The sequence below is a fragment of the Spinacia oleracea genome, chromosome 4, assembly GCF_020520425.1.
Source record: "Spinacia oleracea cultivar Varoflay chromosome 4, BTI_SOV_V1, whole genome shotgun sequence".
In the NCBI taxonomy this organism is placed as follows: domain Eukaryota; kingdom Viridiplantae; phylum Streptophyta; class Magnoliopsida; order Caryophyllales; family Amaranthaceae; genus Spinacia; species Spinacia oleracea.
The window spans coordinates 168402258-168420542 of NC_079490.1; the positions used below are offsets into that span (position 1 = coordinate 168402258).

Genomic DNA, 18285 nt, shown 5'->3' on the forward strand with positions numbered 1-18285 from the left:
CCTAAGTTTGATTGCCCATGGATCGCAACGTTTATCAAGATTTAAGTGTAACTAGTTAGACAACTAACAGAGGATGAAATAATATTCTTAACGAACAAATTAGAGCCAAACTACACTTACAATAAGTGCAGTATCAACATTTCAACCTGTGACAGTTGCATAGTTAGATGATGAACATGACACATTTCATGGAAAAACCCGCAAACTTTGTGCGAGTTTGAATCTTCACTGCAGAAGAATTGACTATAACAAATGCAAAGTATTGGTACAAATTCCTGTTAACAGTATAATTCATAATATAGATCAGAAAATACAATACAAAACTGTTATTTCTGTTAACTAGAATCAACTACATCAATACCATGGAATGATATGCAAAATTGTGACTCTCTTTCTACATCCATGTGAATGAATTGTCATCCCATGCAGATTTTATGCCATCAGTACTTGGAAGATGTTACTGCCTGAATATCTGTCACTCTATCATGTACTTGTACGACAATTCGGACTCAAACAGCAGCAGGAATTTGACAGTCTACCGACTTCATCACCTGCTCACCCATCTCTTTGCATCCAACTAATTTCTGTGCAAAGTAGTTATATTACATATTAGTCGTGAACTAAAGAAAATCCTATGTTTGTGACAGAGAAAAACATGCTTTGACCCCCAATAGCCGGTGTGATTATTTCATTACTCATATATTAGGTTTGGATTATGCAACTAATGTGGCAATTGTAGAATGAATGCTTATGCAAACTAGATGCAAAATGACTTGTGTATAAAACCTGATAATATGTACCCAAAATTTTAAAGTTAGCATCATAATTTTCAATATTGCATCTAAGGGTTTAATTCTTCCGCACTTTTTATTCAAATTTAGAGGAGGGAGAAATTGGGCAAGTATAGTGTGAGCGCTTGTTTATGGTTCCCCCCCGCCCCCCACGGATAGGAAAATGTCACAAAACACGTGGGATTCTTGTGCACTCTTAATTGTTGAATTTTTAAAGATAGTTAAAAAATTTCAACGATATACTTCCTCCGTTCTTATTTAAATGACACAATTTCCTTTTAGGGAAATTTCTTTTTAGTTGACACAATTCTATTAAACGAAAGTTTTGTATAGTGAGAATTGTCATATTTACCCTCACTTTTTTGGTGATTTGGCGAAAGGGATGGTTGGTTTCTTGTTGTTAAGGGGCACTTTTGTCCTTTAACTTTCTCTTTTACCTCTCCTTAATATGTGTTCCAAAATCAATTGTGTCATGTAGATAAGAACAGAGGAAGTATGTAAACAAGCAGACACGTGTGGGATTTATATAAAAGCACATTCAGATGTAAAACACATACATTTCCAGCTGAGTATATGTCACCGGTTCGAAGTCCCTTGTTTAGGGTCTCCATAACAGCTGCCTCGATTCTATCTGCAGCCTTACTTTCCCCTAGACCATATCGCAAAAGCATTGCAGCACTTAGAATAGTTGCCAACGGATTTGCCTTGTCCTTCATTTGCCAACGACACAAAATCAGTTTCAATTATATATTAAAGCAAAACAAACATTCAGATTTCCTAAAATACCAACCTGTCCGGCAATGTCAGGAGCCGATCCATGTATAGGTTCAAATAGTCCAGGCCCCTAGATAAAAAATAAAAATAAAAATAAAAAAAGTCCTTGGTCATATAACATACTAACTCCGTTCCTTAAAGTTCTTTACGCTTACTATTTGCACGGACTCCAATGCAATATTCATCCACTATATATCCAATTCCATATGTGAATTTAATAAAAAGTTTATATTCTAAAAATAAATATCAGACCAATCTAACAAGATCTTATATGATAATGTTTTAATGTACATAATAGTGAGAATTTACGGTCAAATTTTTCATAATTTGGACACATATTTCAACCCGTAAATAACTTTCAGGAACGGAGGTAGTAAGTAACTACAAAATTCAAACACCTGAAACACCAAACATAGGAAGAAAAAAAGAAGATTTTATCTCAGCAAAAAGAAAGCAATTACACTGCCATACCGATTGACCGATGCTTGCAGAAGGAAGCATCCCAATACTCCCACTAATCATTGAAGCCTCGTCAGATAATATATCACCAAAAATGTTGTTGGTTAATATAGTGTCAAACTGCACAAGTAAATCAGCCGACACATTTTGGTAAAAAAGACTACCGTTAGTTCTCAAGAAAGAAAATAGTTTAAATGTTTGTTGAGTTTTGGCTGGGGAAGTGAATATGACCTGTTTGGGATCACGAATAAGTTGCATTGCTGCATTATCAATATACATATGTGAGAGCTCAACATCAGGGTAGTCCGCTGCCATTTCCGTAACTTTTTTCCTCCAAAGCATAGATGCCTGACTAAATTGTTCAGGAATGAGACTTGACAATGAATATAGTATCATGTATCGGACATTAAACTCAAGAAAACTCACACAACAGATGCACCAATATCTCCAAATGTAATATACTAGAAAGTACTACATAACAGACAAATATGAACTATATGCCGGCATATTTTATAAAAACTTATTAACACCAAGTCTTTGAAGTTAACAAGTTGAATATTAGCAGCTTTTAAGGGATTTGTGATCATTATACACCAGCCTTGTCTAAGCTAACAAGCTATCTCCTCGGATTTTATGCAATGCAAAAGTGTCTGATAGTAACCAGAACTTTCTGGTTGTAAAATGGAGGACCATACACGCGTCATAGAATTTGGTAGTCAGCGGTTGCTAAATCCCCTAACCTATTAATATTGCCATAAAATCAAAACACAGAAATTTTCTTGAACAAGTTGCAATTTAATTCAAAAATCGAAAAAGTCTTAATAGTCACCAGCAACACAAACCTCTAGAACATTTGCTTTATCAACAGAGCAGAGCTTCCCACGCCTCTTCCTAGCAGTTTCAAAAGCAACACGAGCAATACGGTTGATCTGTCAAAAAGACAATTTTATAAATTCTTAATGTTTATGAGATAATGAATCATAGAGATAATGCAACAATATAAGAGAGCTGACGGGAGGAAAAGTCTCCGATAGTTCAATATTCCCAACTCCTTCGATTTTATTTATTTTCATTCTTTGTACTCCAAGATATAATATATAAAGTTGAACAAATATAATGGTACCATCATGAAGTAAGCCAGCAGCATACTCACTGTTTGGCAGAAGACACCACAAACAAAACACTACAAGAACAAACTACTTTGAGAAATCATGAATATTTTATTTAATAATATGCATGTTTCTCAAAAAAAACATTAAAAAAAAAACTTTATTATATACACTTAAATAATACACCGTATTGGTTTGAATGATAGCAAAAACAAACACAATTTCAACCTAGGAAACAAGAACAAAATCGAAAAGACGTGTTTAATTCATAGGATCATAATTTTAGTACAATCTGATTTTTCTCAAACCACCAGCCACCACCTATATGAAGCAACATGAACCCAAAACCTGAAACACAAGCCATTTGCTATGCCATCTCTGCAAAACAAGCAAAGAAAGCCTGATTCCCATGGGAGAAAGTTGGAAGTCAAAACAGCACAGTTCAGATTTCCTTTTTCACATTCAAATTCAACCCGATTTTCCTCACCAGTCTAAGTCGAAGATTTCATACAATGACATGCAATTTATCAGTTTTTAGTAACAATTTCAAACATCTAAGTCTGTAAATCTTACAAAAGAGAAAAGTAAAAGATACGATTACCTCAATACTTTGAATAAAAACTTACAAGTAAAGAAATACCTGAGAAACAGAGTAGACCTCGGTATTGAAACCAATCTCCTCTCCCTTTTCATTCACACCAAAACCCCTAGGCTCCCCGAAATAGATACCTGAATTTGAAGACAGAAGTTTCAGAAGAAGAAAGAAAAGTACATCCATAATTGGAGTTAAAATGAAGCTTTTCAGCAATTCAGAGTAAGTTCAATAACATAGGACTGACCGGAAGTAAGCTCCCTCACCACCATCAGATCAACACCTTCTGCTACCTCTCTTTTCAATGTTGTACAATCAATCAACTAGAAATCCAAAGTACAAATTAGGAACTTCAAAGATATTAGTAGAACCAAAGAACACCGAAAGTAATGTAAGAATTTGACCAGGTGATAATATGGTGTGCCATCTACTCTTTAGGAGAAAGATTAAATCTTAAACAGAAAATAGCCAAGGAGTGTCTTATTCCAGAACGAATAAATTCAATTTAGCACACAGTTTTGAAGTCAGACATCCAAGGTAGACTTTCAAGAGAGATTGTAATATTTTTTAATTACGCCACAATTTATTTTCATATCAAGTGTTCAAAACTATACAGAGGAATTGAAATATACGTCCATGCTTATTCTTTTATTTATAATTTCATATCAAGTGTTCAAAGCTATACAGAGGAATCTATTTTCCCCCCTGCATTATTTAACTTAAAATGGTGCTTCTGCTATCTCTTTATCATGATTGTGTTATGGTTTTAGGCAAATTTCTTAACACCTTCCTTGAATCTTGAGTAGATGGACATTCATTAATAATGTATGCCCTTAAGGTATCATGAAGCAAATTTTCTACATTGACTAAGGATAAACTTTAATGAGTCGTGTACTACGCTGACCATAAATTAAGAGAAATCTGACTTGAGATAATGTTGGATGGAACAATTCATAATGAAACATTACATTCCCTATTTAAAAAACTTAAGTTTGCTAGTGACAAATGATAAAGTCTCATGGCTTTATAGAGATTCCAGATGTCTAATTTGAAGATTTTCCCCATGGGGTTCATAAACTATACATGTCCTTGTCCTACTAAAAGCTACTGCATTTCATGCATATTGAATTATTAAAGAATTGTTTCACAAAATTCAGGGATAAATGCTTCCCACCTCAACATGATCACTTCAGTACTCAGAAAATTGCTAATAAGTTCTGACCAATATTCTTCTTTACCAAAGTTATAGTATTTGTCAAAGACACCAAAGTTAAGAGGTTTCCGAATAAATCACAATAACCACTTAAAAAAAGAATACAACAAAAAAAAAAACAGAAGAGAAGATAAACCTGAGGTAAGACAGTCGCTGGCCTTAAGTTCGCAAACACATCAAGACCTGCTCGAAGCTGAAGCAAGCCGGTCTCCGGCTTCAATTTCTTTTCAAGCTTATCCCATTTGTACCTGATTTTTTATAGGCTAAGTCCTTATTTCCCACTAAGCGGAAGGGGAGGGGGGTGAAGAAAAAGGAAAACGGCATAAAAGGTGCGAATGAGTGTTACCCTCCGATAGCTCCAAGAAGTACAGCATCAGATTGTTTTGCTGCTGCAAGGGTCTCCTCTGGCAATGGGACTCCGGTGAGATCAATAGCAGATCCACCAACAGGCATCTCTTGGTACTTGATCTCGATCCCTATATAATTAATAACACCAATAAACTTATTTAAAAGTGGCAGAAAAATACACAGCGACAAACTGAAAAGCTACAAAAATCATTGCTGAAACACATAGTTCCAATTATTTCACATTCAACGGCTAAAAGCCTAATGCAGTTATAATAACAAATATTTTTTTTTTTAAGTATTGCATTTTACCTGGTGTAGACCACGCAATTAGGCAGGGTTAAGTAGGTCAGAAATCTCGGAATGTACAATCTTATTAAAGTTGTATCATTTTTGGGACAAGTAATCATATCCATCCATTCTCTTAATTCACAATTTGCACACTGTTTTGGATTTAGCTTGCACACCAGATACTTAGCACTGCCTCATGTTCTACTAGTTTCACTCAACAGAATGCAAGTAAAACAGTAATGGCATAATCTAACGTGAAAACCGATCTTTAAAAGGATCTCCTCAAAACCTCATCTGCCCTTCCTCTCTACGAGGCTGAGAGTCATCTGAATACAGTCTGGTGCTAAGGAAATTTTTTGCAAACCCCTTTAGTCATGTTTGACACTAATTTAGAACCAAAGAGAACAAAGTTCACTCAAAGTGAATAAAGTTTAAACTAAAAAAAGGTGCAGTGCAATGGCATCAAATCGCAGAACGGAGATAACCCTAAAAGTAATTTATTAACCAGATGGAAACCAGTTAACCTAAACGATTTATAGACAACTAACTGAGCACCTAGATACAACACAAAACACATTTGCTGAAAAAGCGGTCTCGTTATCCCAAAAAAAACGCAATAACAAAACATGAAATTTGTAACACGAGTAACTAACGAGAAGAGACTAAACAGAACTTTTAACAAAGATTCCCTTCATTTGTAAACGTTTTTGTCGTAAAAACAGACTTTATAGTTTATACTGCAGAAAACACATCAATTCTACATTAGTCCTGGGAAACAAGTTAATTAGCCTAAAACATACTTCCTCTTCCCAGTCATTAGGAGATAAAGAGAACATCAAGTGTCAATGCTTTTCGTTGCCATTCGAGCACACAATATCTTGTACTGCAGCTTCTTTATAAAAACTGGTCCTAAAGAATTGCAGAACCTTCAAATGTAAATTCCCAGATCAGCTCATTTGCCTAAATACAAGGCTACCAACAGAAAAACTTTCATACACTGACTTCATGAGTAGCATTAACCTTCATGCCTCCAACATCCCAACCTCTAAACCCCATATTGGTCCGCATTATATAATCATAATAGAGCTACATGAAAACAGCAATCTATTGCTTCCACTCCTGATATATTACAACAAATGTCAATGAGCTAAAAGCTAATATAGCATTAAGATTAGGTCCCATAGACACCACGATAATAGAATGTTGATGGTCTCACTTCAACACAACCAGATTAGGACAAGCCCAATCTGTGCCACATTCAACCTAAACGAAACTTTTATATATATACTCCACTTAAAGGACATTGAGGAAAGCAAACTAAAACATCAAGACATTAAGATGACAGAAACAACCAAACCTATATAGGGTCAGGAAACAAAGACAGGCACCCCCTCAACCTAAAGCTTCTTTCATGTCTTATCTTTCCTTGTTTGGGCAGCGTTTCCCTTAACTTTGAGGTTATGTGACTATTGTCATCCTAGGGTGCTTCTAAACATATATAGAAAGATCTTATAAACATCCATGAATGACTTATTATAGACCCAATTGTCAAACCAGCAAATTTGGATGCTTTCATGTAACATTGCCACCGATCTTTTGCAACATTATAAAACATCTTCTAAAGAGCACAGGACAGAAAATATTCTCAAAATCAAGATTTAAATTTTACTCAAAGATCATATCCAACAAACCTCAATTGCCCCAAAAATCAGCAAATGTTACCTTCATTCAAACAATGACCCACCACAAAATGCCCATACTCTAACCCTCACTAATCCACTCAACAATGAAGAATACATTCACAATGCCACAATCCGAAATAGAAATCTCAAACCTTAGCCACAACCCCCTCCCCCCAAATAAACCACATAATCAAATTGAAAATCCCAAATTCAGAACCAAAGATTCACATAACACACACTCTTCCACGGCTATATTAATGTATCCAACTATCCATCATTCCAATTACAATCATCAAAAGGGTTCCTAGAAAACGAGTAACACAAAGTGACATAGTAGTATTGTAATCAAAACCCAATTCTTTGCCTCAACTATACAAGACAACAATGATCAAATTTTTAATTGAAAGCCACAACAAAATGAGGAAATTAAATTAAAAAAAGGAACCAAAAAAGAAAAGATTTTACCTTCAAGGGAAGCAGCAAATTGAAGAACATCTTTTGAAATGGAGATAATCTCAGGGCCAATGCCATCGCCAGGAAGAAGAGTGATGTTGTAGCTTCTTTTTGCGGGCGTTGCAGCAGCAGCAGCAGAACACCGCACAGTTGGCAATTTTGTGCGGCAAATTGCAGGATTGGTAGCAAAGGTTTTAGCTTTTTGAAGGTGGGTTTGGGGTTTTAATGGCGCCGCCAAATGAAGCTGCAAGTGGGTTGCTGCCATTGTTGGGGTGCCGAAGTGGGAGAAAACTGGGTTGAGGGTACTGTTGCCTTTTCGGATGTGCTTGTCTTCGGCTATACTGTAGTACAGTTCACTTCTTGTTCTAGTCTTCAAGGTTACTTGCGCACGTTGAGTTAATCGGTTAATCCCAGCGAAACACAAGTAGTCTAAGACTATGGGATGTTTGACAAATGGCTTTTAGCTAGCTTTTTCATTGGCTTCTGGCTTTTCAATCTGATCAAATGGCCAAAAAAGAGTTTTTTCTTCAAACATAAAATGCCAGTGTTACTAACATTTTAGGGTCGGCTGTTGAATTTTGGCTTCTCAATATCTAAATTACATTTTGTATCCTTGTATTTTACTAATTAATAATAATTAAAAATATAATTAATTAGTATAATAATTAAAAATATATTTAATAGTGAATATTTAATAATTTATAATTAGTGATAAAAAAATTAATTATAATATAGTAATTAATAATTAAATACGAGTAATTAATAAATATTCTTATTATCTAATAAATAATTATTAATTATAATTATAAGTATTTACTTAAAAATTAAATTAATCATTAATCACCCATAATCAATAAATTAACAACACCTAATATTGTATGAATTACTTAATAATTTAAATGTTTTATTTAGTATAAATAATCTATAAATGGTTACAATAATACTCTAATTAATACTACTCTATACAGTAATTTATTTTTAATTAATATCTCATTTATCAGTTATTACGTACTACTCCGTAAATAATACGGTGTAATTATTTAAAATCATAAAATATCCTCAAATATCATTTTACATAACTATAACCAAAAAAATGATATTACTAAACATATTTGTAAACAATCAATGGTCAAACAGGCAACAAAAGCACACAACTTAAACAGTCAGTCAAACCAGCCAAGGATACAACCGACAGCCAACAAGCAATTGTCAAACAGGGCCTATATAAAATTATTTTATCGGTCCCTTTTAATTATTTGTGCTTTGTATCATACATGCGAATTTAATAAATAATTAATTAATAAGGATAAAAATTACGGAGTACTTTCTTTTCTTCAAACAGTGAAAATTACGTTTATTAATAATGTTTTATTTTTATCTAAAATCTGATACTGAGAGAGTGAGAGAAATTTAATGCCCTAGTTGGAAAGTGTGAGAGATGTAATGCCTCAATTTATTTGATTGATTAAAATAATCACTTGGCATGATTTTTTTCAGTATATTAGGAGAATTTATGTTACAATATAAAAGGAAATATTTCAAACGTATGTAAAGATTAAAAAGAGACACCCGAAACAAAATACATAAAAAATAAAACGGGAAGGAGGGAGTACTCTTTTTCGAACAGAGCGTGAACTGTGGACATATGTGCATGATGAGCTTCATGCTTATATGTGTTTTGAAATCAAGTACTAGGTTGTGCCTATGCAACACCCAATAAGATGAATTACAAGCTCGGAAAAAAATACCCAGAGAAAATAGAGCACAATGAAAAACTAGTATATATAGCTTTGCCACGACAACTCACCCCGTCTACTCATGGCTAACCGAAGAAACATACGAAGTATATGGTATGTATCTCTTTCGAGGCACTCCATATTACTCCCTCTGTCCCTTAATACTCGCACCGTTTTGACTTTTCGCACTATTCAATAATTCATTTTGACCCTATTTTATTTCTAGTATATGAAAGCAAATGTTAGTATATAATATATTGTTGGCTTCATCTTAATATATATTTTCAATATAAACAACAAACACTTATTTTCTCTCTCTAAGACTTGAGAGCATCTCTCACTAGGTGAGCTTAAGGCAAGTTCAAACACTTGAGTGGTACTGTAGCATGCAAGACTGGAAGTCTTCTGTTTCTCCAAGTCCTTCTTTAACCAAAAATCCTTCTAAATCTTCTGATCTGAAGATTTTTTTCCTTGGTTTTCTGCGATTTTTTTGCCCAATCAAATTTGTAGTGCGTGGGTTTTCATATTAATTACTGTGTTAAGTGTTTATCTGTATTGGTTCATTATAAGAAGCCATCATTACCTTTTTCTTGAGCCAATCAACTTCTTATTTTCTGAGTTTTCTAAGGTTAACCATTAGTCTCCCTCTTCAAAAGGTGGTTTCCTTTTTCAACCTTTTATTTTCCAGCCAATTGTTTTCTTGCGTGAACTATTCGGAAAGGTTTCTGAAGATTCAGTGCTTTTTGGGGTGTAGAGAAAACCATTTTAATTTTTCAGCCAAGTGGCTTGCATGCAATCCACAGCTCTTTAGTTTCTCTTTGTTTTTCCGGCTATTTATTGTGATAGTGTTGCAACGTTTAGAGTTCATCAATCTACAACTCTTTCTCTCTTAATTCTCTCTTTTATTCTCTGGGTTATTTAGTGTGTGCAGTTGCTTCCTCCTTTCTATCTCAATCATGAGCAATCAAACTCCTCCCCACCAACCTTCCCAAAATGGCAATACTCGCCAAAATTCTGGAGAATTCAGGCCAAATCTGAGAGATCGTAGAGGGATTTTTCGAATGGGGCCATTGATTCAACCTCATCCGAATTTTTCGTCAAGAGGGAGTATTAATTATAGCAGTTCAGTTATTGGAAGGTTTGTTGGTAGAAGTTTTCCTGAGGTTTCTCTCATTCAACACATTGTGAGAACAAGATGGGTAAGTAGAAGTGAAATTAGGGTTCACCAATTTGGGGCTTTTTTCTTGTTTGAATGTAGAGATAGAGGGGATATGGAAGCAATTATTCGTCAACACACAACGGTGATAGATGGAAGATTGATCAATTTTAGGAGGTTTGAGGGTCTGGATAGCCCGGATTTGATTAATTTCAATACCACTACCTTGTGGGTAAGGGTGCATGGGTTACCTTTTCCCTACTTAACAGAAGGATGGGCGAGACAAATCTTTGAGCAGGTGGGATACATTGATAGGGTGGAGAATGTTAATGGAGATCGACTGTCAAACGCTGAGTTAAGGGCGAAAATCTTAGTTGATATATCTCAGCCTTTACTGCATGGGTGTTATATCCCATTAGAAGGGGATAGAGTTCAATGGGTGTACCTGAAGTATGAAGGAGTTTTTCGATTTTGTAAGAAGTGCGGATGTGCAGGCCATTCGACGACGAGATGCTTGGTGGATGAAGGGGTGGCTGAACGGAGGATTCGAAACATGCTACAAGGAATGGAAGGGAGTGGACTTCGAGTGCTCTTTGGGCCGTCGGATTATCCAGTGTACACCAACAACATTGAGGGGTTGGAGGACCGTTTTGGTAACAGGAATTCATGGGTCGATTTGAGGAGATACGAGGAGCCAGAGGACATTCCTCTCAGTAGAAGATATCAAAGGCGAGGTGCGAGTAAGAGTGAATCGGAAGAGAGTTCTGATGATGAAGCAAGGTATTTTCTAAACCCCATTAGTTCAGATGAATTTTATTCTGGAAATGAGGAATTTGCTGATGATGAAAGATCAGAGGAGAAAGGGGGTGATGTAAATGGGCAGATTTTGAATGTGAGAAGACAGCCAGGGGTTCGTTTTGGATTGATGGAGGATCCGTATGCGGTGTTTACAGGTTCTAGAAACTTTCAAGATACTGTTAATTCAAGAAATGCTACCAGATTTGTAAACCCTAACCCTAACCCTAACCCTAATCCAGCCCACCACCCAAACACAAACCCTAATGCAAATTTTATCCTAATACTCTCCAATCAGTTGGGGGTATGGCTCCTACTCCAAGGACCCCACTTAATCAGGTTAGTCAAGATTCAAGTAGAACAATAACACAAAGCTTTTCGACGAATGACTTTGGGCCTAGGCAGTTAAGAACAGGTAAGGGGTGGATGAGGCCTTCAGTGAGTGGGTTTTGTACAAGATTTCCGAATTTATCGGATGATTTACCGCCAATTACGGTGCCGGAGTTTGCTAGGTCAACGTATGAAGTTGGAGAGTCTTCAGTGGCAGCGGGTGTTAGGGGAAAAGAGATAGTGAATGGTTCAGGAAATCTGTTTCACACTTTGGGAATCCAGGATTGGGCAACTACGACACCACCGAATGAAACTCACTTGGGTGATCGGAATACGGGGCTGCTGCAGGATATCACAAGAGGGGGGTGGTTAGGTCCATCCGCACAGTCCTTGCCACCTCCAAGTCAGTGGCTATTGGATGGGGTGAACAGGCCAAGGTATGAAGAAAGAGGGAATGATGATAGGAACTTTACAAGCAGAATGGTGGATGTAACTCGTAAAATAGCATTGACTTTGGGAAATTGCAGAGGTCCATTTCGAGCTAATAGGGTGCATCCAGTGCAGGATTATGAGGTGGAGGGGATCCCAAATGTTCCTTTGACAGAGTTTGACCCACCAAACTCTCATGTGTCTCCTATTGGGTCTATTGATCTGTCGATGTTCTCAGGTGATAAAACTGAAAAGAAGAAGAAGGCGAAGCTGTGTAGAAACAAGAAGGTGCATTCGGAGAGAGACTTTTCACTTCGAAAGTGTGATGAAGAGTTAGATTGGGCCCATAGAAAGAGGAGAGCAACTTTACAGAGATGGGCAGATAAGGGTGGGTTTATTGTATGGCAAAGAGATGAAGAGGAGGAAGGTGTAAGGAGCTTGGAGAGGAGGATGATATCAAAAGCGATAACTGATGTTGATTTTGCAAGGCAATGGGGTGCTGAGGTTAATGAGGACCTGGCTACTCGAATGAAGGGAAAGAGAGTGAAAGTGGATAGTAATGGGAGTGTACCACGAAATAAGAAGAGGCAAAGGAGTGTGGAGGTAACGTCCAGATTGAGGGAAGAGGTCGATGAAATGGAAGTGGAAGTACAACAAGCAATCATGGAGTCTATCAAAGATGTGGAGATGGGTTTGGAGGCTGGCCTTGTACAGTGCCCAGGGAAAATATGAAGATAGTGGCGTGGAACTGCAGGGGGTTAAATGACCAGCGAACCCCTGCTTTTCCTTACTTAGTTTGGCTGGCTCGTGTTAAAAATCCAACTTTTATGTTTTTGTCTGAAACTAAAATGTCAGTGGTAGATATGTCTTTGAAGTTAGCTTGTTTAAACCCGAGGGTTTATTTTGGGGTTGATGCGGAGGGGTCGAAAGGGGGGTTGTTTATTTTTTCGTGGAGTAGTTCTGTTATTAGCTGTGTAGTCTCCACTCGTAATTATGTACTTTGTAAAATTGAAGAAAGTAATGGAAGTAGTAGGCATGTCCTTTTCGTTTATGGGGATCCAGTTCTTGATCATAGGAAAGTAGTATGGGATAGAATGGCAAATATTTTAGAATCTCTTCCAGAATGTTTGGTTATTGGGGATTTTAATCAGTTGGATTGTATGAGTGATAAGTATGGTGGTGCGAATGTTATTAGGGGAATTGATGATTTTGTAGATTTTAGGCTAAGGTTGGGTTTGCAGGGAATAGAATTTGTGGGACCGAGATTTACGTGGGCAAATAAGAGGTATAACAATGATTTGATTATGGAAAGATTGGATAGGGCATATGCTACTTCAGATTGGATGGATAGATTCCCTGATGGGAAAAATTTCAATGAACCGATCTCAAGTTCAGATCATGCTGCAATTATGTATGACTCTAACCCAATGGGAGCCATTTCGAACAGACCATATCAAATTGAAAAATGGACTTTTAGATTCAAGGAAGTGGAGAACTTGGTTATGGCAGCATGGAATGAAAGATATCAAGGTTCAAGTATGTTCTCTTTGGCTTGTAGACAAAGGAATGTTAGGATGAGTTTGCAAAAATGGTGTTTGGAGAATAGGAAATTTTGGGGTATAAATTGGAGATTGGTCACTAAGTCACTTGAAAAAGCTACAGAAGAATTGTTGAGTTCGAATCAAGGGGATTTGTTCCTCGATCAGTTAAATGAATGGGAATCTAAGTGTAGAATAGGATTCGACTATTGGAGGCAAAGGGTCAAAGAAAATTGGGTTAAAGAGGGGGAATTGGCAAGATCCTTGTTATTTAGGAGAGTTAAGGTAAGTAAAGTAAGAAATGAAATCTCCTCAATTAAAAATGGTGATGATATATGGGTGGAAGGACAAGAGGAGGTTTCGGGAGTTTTACTGGATTCTTTATTGGGGGTTTATGTGCCGCAAGAATCTCCAAACCAGGGGGAGGAAATTGATTTGATCCTAAGACAACTGCATTGCCCAAAAATATCACTGTTAGAATCGGGGATGATGGATGCTCCTATGTCCGATGAGGAAATTAGAAGTGCTATGTTTGACATTGGTAAGGACAAATCTCCAGGCCCGGATGGTATGATCGCTGAATTCTTTCATTTGTATTGGGATAAAGTAGGGGAAAAGGTAATACAGGGGGTGAGGAGTTTCTTTTTATATGGACATATTTTAAAGGAGTGGAATCAAGCGTTGCTTATTATGATCCCAAAAGTGGCCTCACCCGAGATAGCATCGCACTTCAGACCAATTGGATATGTAATACAATTTATAAATGCGTGTCCAAATGTATGGTAAAGAGGTTACAAAAGGTGCTTCCTTCGTTAATTTCGGATTATCAACATGCCTTCATTCCGGGTCGATACATTGAGGACAATATATTGCTTAGTCACGAGATGTTAAATTTTATTAACTCGAACAAAAAAGGCGATGTGGCAGTAATTAAGCTCGATATGTCAAAGGCGTATGATAGAGTCAACTGGCTCTTTCTGTTAAAGGTATTGAAGGGGTATGGCTTTTCGGATAGGTGGGTTGGGTTGGTTTCAGAATGTATCACTACAGTTACCTATAAGGCTCTTATTAATGGGAGAACGACTAAAAGTTTCAAGCCTAAATGTGGTCTCCGTCAAGGTGATCCGCTATCTCCATATTTATTCTTGTTCTGTATGGATATCTTTTCGCGAATGCTCATCCTGGGGGAAAATATTGGGCTTTTCAGAGGAATAAAGATAAGCCGTCGGGCTCCCTCGATTAATCATTTGTTTTTTGCCGATGATGCTATGATATTCTTTAGGGCGAATGAGAATTCATGCAAGAACATTATGAAGACCATTGAGGATTTTGGAAGAATTTCGGGCCAACAGTTGAATTATAAGAAAACCCATGTCAAGTTCTCTCCATATATGAATAATAACTTGAGGATGACGCTTAAAACAATCTTGTCGGTTGGAGAGAGTGGAAAGCTAGGAGTCCATTTGGGAGCCCCAATTGACCTAGGCAAAAAGAAAAAGGAAGATTTTCAGTTTATCATTGATAAAATACAAAACAAAGTACTTGCATGGTCGTCTTTGCATCTTTCTCAATCTATGAAGGTGATCTTGATCCAATCGATTTTGATTAGTGTGGTGTCACATGTAATGAGATGCATGAAGGTGCCTGCTTCAGTGACCAACAAGATAGATGCCCTAGTAACTCGATTCTTTTGGGCTGGAAAAGGTAATAAGGGTATGCATTGGGTAAGCCGTGGGGTAATCCAGCGGCCAAAAAATGAAGGGGGCTGGGTATTAGAGCAGTGGCAGTCTTGAACGATGCTATGTTGTTTAAACAAGTCCAGAGATTGGTGCAAAACCCCCAACTGTTAGTTGCAAGAGTCATTTCCAGTTTTGATGGCCGTAATAACAATGTTCTAGGAGGGGATAAAGGGAGTGGGAAGGGTGCTTCGTGGGGAAGAAGGGGTTTGTATAAGGCTCAAAGTAAGTTCCAAGAGGGATTGGTGTGGAAAATAGGCACAGGAAACAAAGTACTTGCGTCAAGGATGGCTTGGGTACAAGGTACGGTCCCGGAGGTCCGTTCCAACCAACTTATAGGACCGTCTTCAAAATGGAGAGTAAGTGAGTTTATTGACAGGGGTTCGTCGGCTTGGAAGTCAGAGCTAGTTCGAAATAGGTTTGTGTGGAAAGATGCGTGTGCGATTTTGGCAATGGAAGTCCCGAAAGGAGAGATGGAGGACATCAGATATTGGAAGTATACCAAGTCGGGGAGGTTTACTTTAAAATCGGGCTATGACTTTCTCTTCAATAAATATGCGGAAGACACTCGGATTTTGGATGATAATGAATTGGTGGTTCTTCGAATAATATGGAAGATGAACATAATACCAAAGTGGAAATTGTTCATATGGAAAATCTTTTATAATGGGCTAGCTGTCAAGGCAAATTTGGCGAGGAGAGGAATGGATTGTGATCCTGGGTGTAGTTATTGTGGAAATAGGGAGGAGGATTTAAATCATGTGTTGAGACTTTGTTCGGTGGCTCAGTTGAGTTGGACTACGTGTTCTCTTCATATTGACCCCTCAGAAAATGAATCGTGCACAATAAATGATTGGGTACGGAGATATATCCTGCTTTTTCATAGCGAGGATGGGTGGAATGGAGATCGAGTTAGGAAATATATTGCTTTACTTTGGTGTTTATGGAAGATGAGAAATTTAAGGTTATTTAAAGGGGACGGGGGCCATACAGGGGCTGTCTTAGGAGCATGGGTTAACCATTTAAAGGAGGCGGAGATACATTTGGAAAGAAACATAAAGTCTCATACTGATGGGCCTTTAGAACCCCCAGGATTCAACATGGTGCATATAGGACAAGAAAAGGTGTTTCATAATGAATTTATTTTGCAGGTTGATGGATCATGGGATAAAAAGACAGGGAAAGCAGGATGGGGTATGACGGTGTCCAGTAATTATGAGTTGGAGGAAGTGGCAGGACATTATGGCAGGGCGGTCTCTTCAGATCATGCAGAAGCAAAAGCGTGTCTTCTGGGTCTAACTTGGGCCTCAGAAAAGCGGATTGAGCGACTGCGAATTGATACTGATTCGTCTGCTTTGGTTTCTAATCTTCGCGCAACCAAGATGGTAGACATAGCAATTATGGGAATCATTGCGGAAATCAAAGCTGTAGGCTCTACTTTCAGGCAATGTACTATACTCAAAGTTCCAAGGGTAGAGGTGACAAAGGCCCATAATGTGGCGACAAGATGTAGAGCTCTAGGTATTTCGTATGTTTAAGTGTCCGATTAGTGTAGCTTTTGTCAAAAAAAAATATATATATATATATATATATATATATATATATATATATATATATATATATATATATATATATATATATATATATATATATATATATATATATATATATATATATATATATATATTTTCAAAATATTAATATTTTTACAAGTTTTTATAATATGTAGTTAAAGATATTGGTGGTCAAAGTTGTACATTGGCAAGCGTGTCAAGTAGAAACGGTGCGAGTATTAAGGGACGGTGCGAGTATTGAGAATATTTCATCAAATCGAGCAGTAAAAGTCGGCATAGCATTTTATTTCTTGATTTTTGATTATATTTAAAGTTCTTGTAAAATGGCCCCATTAAGGCCCGTATATATCGGTTATAGGAATTAAAATGGCCCCATTAAGGCCCATTCATTAACTTATACCAATACAAACCAAGATTCCAGTTTTCTTAATTTCCACCCAAGATTCAAACCGAGAACATCTTTTAGGAACGGATGGAGTATTTGTTGTTACTTTTCTTGTTTTACTGTACTTTTTTCAATTTCATGTTAGAGATTCCTTATAAGACTGATGTTACTTATACATCATATTCGCCTTCAATTTTCTCTTTTTATTGCAATTTCATGTTAGAGGTTCCTTGTATATAATGGTGTTACTTTATTTATTTGGCTTGTGTTACTTTTAAATTTCGTTAACCAACGCGTTTGGCTTATTTATAAGTGCAAAAACGCCACACCATAGTCACATATAAGACTTGAGGATTAACATATCAAATCAAATAATCAACAACTAATAAATATATGTCACGTCACGTCACTTCTTTAAAAAAAAAAAACAAATCTTCTTTAAAAAAAAAACAACTAATAAGTTCTGAAATTAGCTTCTAAAGGATTAGATCCCTTGACAAATTAGCATTATTTTAGGATACTCATATACAACTAACTTACTAATTATAGCCAATAAAATACGTGAAAAAAGATAATCATCCTATTAAACAAGATAAATGGGAAAAGACGGGTTTTGTTCCAGATATTTTAAAATATTCATGTAACATGAAACAACATGAAATTATGAATAATACAATATTTCAAGCTAAGATAACATGATCCCTAGTCACGAGATGAAAAAGAAGGGCCTCAACCAGTAGACCAACCCTCGATTCTTCCTTACAAATTTTAAAATGGATTTACAAATAATCTTATGAAGAACATCCATGATTTATGCTTGGATAAGGTCAACATCTTCGTTGTGCTCCATTACTAATAAGTCTTTACCAAATCATTGAAAATCTTTGGAATTGGCAA

At 36.6% G+C, this 18285-nt stretch overlaps 2 protein-coding genes across 2 annotated transcripts; one reads left to right on the top strand and one right to left on the bottom strand.

Moving 5' to 3' along the window:
- Nucleotides 1–224: 224 nt before the first annotated feature.
- On the bottom strand, nucleotides 225–8148 carry LOC110784257 (3-isopropylmalate dehydrogenase, chloroplastic). The gene is made up of 11 exons (XM_021988686.2): nucleotides 7722–8148; nucleotides 5285–5414; nucleotides 5075–5186; nucleotides 3973–4048; nucleotides 3774–3862; nucleotides 2867–2953; nucleotides 2256–2372; nucleotides 2037–2144; nucleotides 1582–1635; nucleotides 1349–1501; nucleotides 225–584 (listed from the first exon to the last, which is right to left on the bottom strand). The coding sequence occupies exons 1-11, from the start codon at nucleotides 7972–7974 to the stop codon at nucleotides 510–512; spliced, it is 1254 nt and encodes a 417-aa protein (XP_021844378.1). The 5' UTR covers nucleotides 7975–8148; the 3' UTR covers nucleotides 225–509.
- Nucleotides 8149–13003: 4855 nt separating this feature from the next.
- Nucleotides 13004–16967, top strand: LOC110784208 (uncharacterized). Its single transcript, XM_056842612.1, has 3 exons — nucleotides 13004–14311; nucleotides 14482–15417; nucleotides 15516–16967. The coding sequence occupies exons 1-3, from the start codon at nucleotides 13004–13006 to the stop codon at nucleotides 16965–16967; spliced, it is 3696 nt and encodes a 1231-aa protein (XP_056698590.1).
- The last annotated feature ends 1318 nt before the right edge of the window (nucleotides 16968–18285 follow it).

Coding starts and splice junctions, on each gene's coding strand:
- LOC110784257 (XM_021988686.2), bottom strand. CDS start 7,974: ATGGCAGCAACCCACTTGCAGCTTCATTTGGCGGCGCCATTAAAACCC. Junction 2,373..2,866: donor ATAAAGCAAATGTTCTAGAG/GTTTGTGTTGCT, acceptor CAATTTAGTCAG/GCATCTATGCTTTGGAGGAA. Junction 585..1,348: donor ACATATACTCAGCTGGAAAT/GTATGTGTTTTA, acceptor TACTTTGCACAG/AAATTAGTTGGATGCAAAGA.
- LOC110784208 (XM_056842612.1), top strand. CDS start 13,004: ATGTCAGTGGTAGATATGTCTTTGAAGTTAGCTTGTTTAAACCCGAGG. Junction 14,312..14,481: donor GGGATAAAGTAGGGGAAAAG/GTAATACAGGGG, acceptor TGTATGGTAAAG/AGGTTACAAAAGGTGCTTCC. Junction 15,418..15,515: donor GTAATAAGGGTATGCATTGG/GTAAGCCGTGGG, acceptor AAACAAGTCCAG/AGATTGGTGCAAAACCCCCA.